Source organism: Otolemur garnettii, unplaced genomic scaffold (assembly GCF_000181295.1).
Source record: "Otolemur garnettii isolate 467f Iridium unplaced genomic scaffold, OtoGar3 scaffold00045, whole genome shotgun sequence".
NCBI classification, from domain to species: domain Eukaryota; kingdom Metazoa; phylum Chordata; class Mammalia; order Primates; family Galagidae; genus Otolemur; species Otolemur garnettii.
The window spans coordinates 5,628,225-5,636,211 of NW_003852440.1; the positions used below are offsets into that span (position 1 = coordinate 5,628,225).

At 33.7% G+C, this 7,987-nt stretch overlaps 1 protein-coding gene across 1 annotated transcript in view; it reads left to right on the forward strand.

Annotated features, from left to right (window-relative positions):
- Positions 1–7,987, forward strand: part of DNAH14 (dynein axonemal heavy chain 14) — a 554,037-nt gene that overhangs the window by 37,623 nt on the left and 508,427 nt on the right. The window contains exon 7 of the mRNA XM_003791010.1: positions 2,470–2,532. Coding sequence (XP_003791058.1) covers positions 2,470–2,532 — 63 coding nt within the window. The remainder of the gene's footprint in view (positions 1–2,469; positions 2,533–7,987) is intronic.

A 7,987-nucleotide genomic window follows, 5' to 3' on the forward strand; every position in this document is an offset into this window, starting at 1 on the left:
CATTGGATACTTTTTCTCCCATTCTTGAGATACTTTGCTAAGAAGAATATGTTCCAGCTCCATCCATGTAAACATGTAAGAGGTAAAGTCTCCATCTTTCTTTAAGGCTGCATAATATTCCACGGTATACATATACCACAATTTATTGATCCATTCATGGGTTGATGGGCACATGGGCTTCTTCCATGACTTAGCAATTATGAATTGTGCTGCAATAAACATTCTGGTACATATATCTTTGTTATAATGTGATTTTTGGTCTTGTGGATATATACCTGTAGAGGAATTGTAGGATCAAATGACAGGTCTATTTTTAGATTCTCTAAGTGTTCTCCAAACTTCTTTCCAAAAGGAACATGTTAGTTTGCATTCCCACCAGCAGTATAGAAGTGTTTCCTTTTCTCCACATCCACACCAACATCTCGGGTTTTGGGATTTTGTGATGTGGGCTAGTCTTAGGAAAATAAAACAGAGTAAGGAAACTTGGGGAACCTGTTTATTCAAGTTTATCACTAAAATTGTATCTAGTTCTAAGGTACATAACATTACATCATAACCCATTACATCAGGGCTCCTGGGACTCTGGTCCCAAGAACCAGAATAGTCCCAAACTATTGTTCTTTTCGTGTTGTGTCTAGTTTTATAATTTTCTTATTTCTCCTCTAATGTCAGCCTTTTCTTGGGATGTATTCTTGTCTTCTCGGAACCAGGAAAAGAGATAAATAATATTTTAAATTGTTATATTTAATATGGTAAATAGTTTAAATAACCAAGGACCTAAGAAACTTCTCCATAACAGAACTGCATGAATTTTGTGGTAGTAAAGTTAGTCACTTAATTGAACAAAAGCTATGTACCTCTTTCATTCTACTGGTAGAAGCACTAGAGATAGAACTGTGAAAAAAATATCTAAAAAAGCTCTGTTGGTATAGAACTTACTCTCTACTGGAGGGAGATAAATAATAAACTAGTAAATCAACAAGATAATTTCAGATAGTGTTAAGGTTCATAAAGATAATAAAACAGAGAAATAAAATAGAGGTGTGTATGTGTGTGTGTGTGTTACTACCTTAGATAGGATGATCAGAGATGTTTATATGGCCTAGTACAGATACGTATTCCACCATCACTGGATTCATGTGGGTTTTCAGGGATCTTCTATACTCCTGAGGTACTATGATTCTGTGGATCTGAGTTAAAATGAAATAGGAACTTATTTGTAATGCCTCTTTGGAATCTGGTTTAAGGTCAAGTTACTACATTTGTTTGAAGCATTTCCAATTTTTAAGTTATGGTTATTTGAAGGACATGCATGATGGGATTGTCTTTGAACTGCTTGGATGGTTTCAGGCCTCTTTCAGCCTTCTTTGGTTCAAGATCAGCCAATGTAATCTCTAAGACTGGTTGTTTGATTGGCTTCTTGGACACGTTCCTATCCCATGATTTTCCTCTCCCCACTGGCTCTTACCAACTACAGAAGGAATCCCACTTGAGCAAACAAGTATCACATCTCAATGTCTATTTAAGGGTGGTGTCCTAAAAATACAAAGACTACTGAAAGAGGGATTGTGATACGGCACTAGACTATGAAATAATATTCATTTAGAGAAGTTGAAGGATATTTATATTAATAGACACAGTTGGCATTTCTATTTCATGAATGAAAATTATAAATGATGAATACTAACCAGGGAAACTTTTCAATTCTTTCTCATGTAGGTTCTTTGAGTTTTTAAAATTACAGATGCATGTTTTTTACATAAGTATTAAATAATATCAGAATGACATATATTAAATTTTTACTTATCATTAACAAAGATTTCTTTATCCATGTGGCTTTTTATTATCAATAAAAGTTGAATCTTGGCTCAACACCCATAGTCCAGTGGTTAGGGTACCAGCCACATATACCAGGCTGGTGGGTTCAAACCCAGCCCAGGTCTAATAAACAGCAATGACAACTGCAACAAAAAATAGCCAGGCATTGTGGCAGGTGCCTGTAGTCCCAGCTACTTGGGAGGCTGAGGCAAGAGAATAACTTAAGCTCAAGAGGTTGAGGTTACTGTGAGCTGTGATGCCACGCCACTGTACAAAAGGTGAATAGTGAGACTCTGTCTCAAAAAAAAAAAATTGAATCTTGACTCTTTTTGAAATAGAAATCTCTTTTCAAAATAAGCCAATAATATATATAAGAAAATAACATGTTTTATGGTTTTTAATATTTATTGGAATGTCTCAGCTACATGAATCCTGCATCTCTGAGAAGTATAAGGATTTTCACTTATATTTGATCTTTAGTTTTATATTCTATTAATAGTTTGAAAGAAAATTTATATTGTTTACTATTTACTTTAGATAGCTCAGGATGAATGAAACGTTCTGGAGAATATTCTAATATTACCAACTTTTACTAAATTTGTTACATATAAATATGTGATTTATAAATATAAGAAGTATTTTTCCTTTCAGAATTAATAAAGCATTTGTTACCTGGAAATTGAATGTTAAAAGAATTAAGACAGAAAAGAGTAGGTAAGTCTTGATATGTAACATATTCATAAAAACTTCAAAAGAAAGCTGTATTTTAAAAATGTAGCTTGGTAGCAGATATAACTTAATTTTCATTCAGTAATTTAAAAGTCACATTCTATTACCTTTATGATTAAACTTAACACATTTATATTCTTTTCAAGACTATTAAAAACTTACTGTATTTCTTAGTATACCATTCTATGGTGATGGTGTTATGAAAAACCTTGATGAGTTCCCTTGGTCACTTCATCTAACCTTTTGCTTCCAGAAAGAGGAATGATTAAGCTATTTTAGATAGATGATGGTTAATTTTACCTTGTAAAATCTCCAACAGCCAATTGTTTTTTATCGTCATTTTTAAAAACTCTTTATTTCGAGATTATTGTGGATTGAGATGCAGTTATAAATAACAATATAGAGAGATCTCACATACCTTTAACTTCATTTCTCCCAAGATGGTAGCATCTTGCAGAACTATGGTCCATTATGACAATTTTATTTCACCCATGCTTGATTGTGGTGGTGAAGATTTTTTTTTTTTTTTTTTTTTTTTGCAGTTTTTGGCTGGGGCTGTGTTTGAACCCACCACCTCCAGTATGTGGGGCCGGTTCCCTACTCCTTTGAGCCACAGGTGCCACCCAAGAATTTTCCAATGAATTACATGCAGATATTTTATCTGATGGTCCAAGTGATTTTGAAATACTTTGTAGTGATCTGGAAAATGATAGTTTATCAGAAAATAGTTATGACTCTGATATTAGACCATCAAAGCAGCAAAAAAGAAATACAATATAATGTGCTAGTGAAAGTGATTTTGAAGAAAGTAGATTGAAAATGATATTACATCAACTTTGGAAGTTTATACAGCTATTACAAGTGTAACTGTTAAACTTAATGATCCACAGAGTATAAATGAAGCAAAAGATTTAATTTTTGATAATGATTTTTTTTATTTAGTTGCTTCTCAAACGAATTTATACCACTGCCAAATGGAACAATTTTATAAAAACTTTGCTAAAACATGGACGGTGCCTATGGCTCAGTGAGTAGGGCACTGGTCCCATATACAGAGGGTGGTAGGTTCAAACCTGGCCCTGGCCAAACTGCAACAAAAAGTAGCTGGGTGTTGTAGGCACCCGTAATCGCAGCTACTTGGGAGGCTGAGGCAGGAGAATCACCTAAGCCCAGGAACTGGAGATTGCTGTGAGCTGTGTGATGCCACAGGACTCTACTGAGAGTGAAAAAGTGAGACTGTCTCTACAAACAAAATAAAACAAAACAAAAAACCTCTGCTAAAACTTTACCATGGATAGAAGTTACCACTAGTGATAAAAAGAAGCTTTATAGTCTATTGATATTGATGAGACAAACAAAAAATCACATTGGAGAGATGATTGGTCAGCATACCCTTTGCTTGAAACATCAATATTTTCTAAAACTGTGAGCAGAATGAAGTTAGAGCAAATCCTTAGAATTTTTCATTTTAGTGATAGATAATACACAAGCTACATCTATTGAAGACAGACTTTATAAAATCAGGCCTCTTTTGGATTACTTTATTCTGTAATTTCAGTCTTTGTATAAACCTAAGCAGTAGTTATCACAAGATGAAGCAGTAGTACTATATAGATGATGTATCAGTTTCAGAACATATAACTCAGCAAAGAAAAGCAAAATATGGGATTTTAGTGAGAATGCTTTGTGAAAGTGAGACTGGCTACATCTGTAACTTGGAGATCTATTCAGTAAAGGAAAAGCTACACGAAACTATAAAAGACATACACACAGGGTCTGCTAGAAGTAGCTAAGGAATGGATAATTTATTCAAATGAATGCAGCATAGAATCTGGCACTTCTAGTACTTCTAAAATTGCTCCTTACAACAATTTACTTTTTCAGGCTTTCAGGGCAAATAAAAGGCCACATTTTAGAAAAAAAAAATCCAAATAGAAAATGTAGAGTGTGCTCTTTTAAAGGAAAGTGCAGCAAAATGAGATATATTTGCAAAACCTATTGTGTATTCTTACAGGTAGATGAGTGCTACACAATTCATCATACCAAAAAAAATTAGAAGATACATAGAAAATATTTACAAAGTTTCCTTTTAATTCATTATGTATGAACAAAATCTATTGAAGTTTATTTAGATTGTTTCACTTTCATATTCAATGATGGAATAATAGCACTGCCTAAAATTGTCAGTCAACAATGTTAAAAATGGTCAGTCTCTTTTAGACAGCCTATAGTTGTATAGTTGGGTCTTCCTGCTTTTTTTTTTTTTAATCTATTCAGTCACTATCTTTTTATTTAAGAATTTAATCCATTTATACTAAATGGATTAAATTTAATATTAATATTAGGTAATATTAATTTCTACATGCCATGTTATTGATCATTTTCTGGTTGTTTTATAGATATTTTGTTTCTCCCTTCCTCTCTTGCCATCTTAGTTTGTGGTTTGATTTTGTGCAATGGTATGTTTTGAGTCCATTCTGTTTTTGTTTCGTATGTCTACTACAGATTTTTGCTTTGTGGTTGATATGAAGCTTACATAAAACCTCTTACACATACATCAGTTTATTTCAAGGTGATAACAACTTAACTCTGAATGTACTCATCTTTATACTTCTACTCCACCCCCTCCCTACATTTTATGTTTTGATGCCAGAATTTGCCTTATTTTGAAATAAGGATTCCTTGACAATTTAACTATAGCTATTAGTAGTTTTGTTTTAACCCTTGTACTAGGAATAAAATTGCTTTACACACTACCATTACAGTCCTAGAATATTCTGAATATGGCTCTGTATTATGTAGATGATTGAGTTTTCTGCTTTCTTAAGTTTTATGTTTGTTTCAGCTTACAGAACTCCCTTTAGCAATTTCTGTGGGGCAGGCCTAGTGGTGGTGAGCTCTCTTAGCATTTATATGCCTGGCAAAGTTTTTATTTCTGCCTCAATTCTGAAAGATAGCTTTGCTGGGTAAAGTGTGCTTGGCTGGTGGCTTATTTCCTTTAGCACTTTTAATATATTATCCCCTTATCTCCTTTATTTCAAAATTCCTGCTGCAAAATCTACCAATTGTTATATTGGGGTGTTTTTGTATTTTCTTATCTCTTGCTGCTCTTAGAATTTTTTCTTTGTCTTTAGTTTTTGGTAATTGACTATTATATGTCTTGTTGAACTCTTTGGGTTAAAATTAATTGGTGATCTCTGTACTTACTTAATATGGGTATTTTCCCCTAGAAAAGGGAAGTTTTGGGCTGTTAGCTCTTTAAATGTGCTCTCTGGTTCTTCTGCTTTTGTAACTTTTTTTTTTAATGAGAACATTAGGTCTCTTGATAATGTCCCATAGCTCCTGTAGGCTTTCTTCATTCTTTTCTTTTAGTTCCTTTGACTGGAGAATTTCACATGTTCTGTCTCCAACTCACTGATTCATTCTTTACCTTGATTGAGCTGCTGTTAAAGCTTTCTATTGCACTATTCTGTTCAGTAATTGTAGTCTTCATTGCTAGGATTTTTCTTTTTTTTTTAATTCTTTTTATTTCTTTGCCAAATTTCTCATTTTGTTTGTTTATTATTTTCTAAATTTTATCTGATTTCTTATCCATATATTCTTATAGTTCACTGAACTTTTTAAGGAGGATTGTTCTGAATTCTTTGTCCATTATTTAATAGGTTTCTACTTCTTTAGTTCATTGATGGAGATTTCTTAGTTTCTTATGAGGTGTTATGATTTCCTGAATTTTCATAGTCCTGTTTCTTATGTTGGTATCTGTGACTTTGAGGAGACAGTCATCTTTTTCAGTTTTTACATGTATAGGGGTTTTTTTGTTGTCGTTTGGTTGGTTTTTTGCAGAGATCAACCTTTACTATTTAGTCTAACTTGTAATACTGAATGGGCCAGTTGCTAATAATCAGGCAAGCAGAGCTTGGTTTTGTGTTCTCTAGATTATTGAGCTGCTGCCTTTGATGTTAGGATAGAGGAGATGAGCAGCTATGCTTGGTAGAAATGCACAGGTAAGGTTTGCTTACCTACCTAGGTGTGGTCTTGAGGTGGGTTTTGAGGCTGAACTGAGTGCTGTTTAAATTCGTGGGTAAGGAAGAACTGGCCCCTGCATTTTGTAATATTGTGTTGTGTGGATATCTCTCTCCCAGAGTGGGGCCTTGGCAGAGTCTGAAGCTGGACCTAGATATCAAGCCATGAAGGAATATGAGTCAGGTAGAGGTTTTGGTTTTTTTTTTTTTTTTTTTTTTTTACCATTTCTGGGAGTGACCAACTAATAACTAACCTTTATGAATAAGCTGTAAGTGTAGTAGTAGTGCAGATTGGGCACTACCACTGGCAGGTACACAAAGTTACCAGTAAGGTCTGTGAGCTTTTTGCTGTGGGCTTTGTGTCCTTGCTTTCTTTTACCCAACCCTAGGTAGTCTGCCTATTCTGCTACCTCTCCACCTCCCACTAAGACAACAGAAATGCCAGAGAAACTGCTCAATATCTGATTTGTATTCTCTTCCACTGTATAAACTGTGGGCCTTGGAAAATTCTTAGCATATGGCAAAGAATTTGTGTCATTTTGAAGTGTGGGATGGGGCAATAGGGTCAAAGTGTGACCATTTCTCTTATCCTTCAAATACAGTTTTATTTGGTTCTGTGGTCTATGTATCTGTCTGAGGCTTTTCCAAGTTTGGGGAGCACAAATGTGTTTTCTGTATATAGCTTCTAGTTAAATTTTTATTTGGGGGTAGTAAAGGTTGGGACTTCCTATTTTGTCATCTTGCTGATGTCTCTCTGTGTAAATTCTTTAAGCATTTGGTAGAAATTACCACTGAAATAATATAGTCCTAGAAACTTCTGTATTGGAAGTTTTAAATTATTGAATTTTTTATTTATTCAGTCTTCTTGATAGTTGTAGGGCTATTGACATTATCTGTTTCATTGGGTGAGTTGTGGTAGTTTGTATTTTTTCAGGAATTGGTCTATTTCATCTAATTTTATTTAAAATTTATGTGTAAAATTATTCATAGTATTCCCTTATAAGACCTTTGACATCTATAGGGTTTGTAGTAAAATACCATTATTTCATTCTTGCTACTGGCAATTTGTATCCTCTCACTTTTTTCCTTTTTCTGTCTCTTACATGGCTGGTTTTATTTATATTTTTAAGTGGGATCTTTGTTTTATTAATTTTTTTCTATTGTTTTTCTTTATTTCATTTCATTGATTTTTGCTCCTATCTTTATTATTTTCTTCTTTCTGCTTGCTTTGAGCTTATTTTGTTCTTTGTTATCTGAATTCTTGAAGAGGGGGCTTAGATTACTAATTTGAGAATGCTCTTTTTTTTTTTCATGTAACTTTCTTAGTTCTTATGTCAAAACATTCATATTCTACTCATAGAAAGATTCACTTGTACCCTTGCAAGATGAACCACAGAAGTGAACCCTCGAATCCCTCT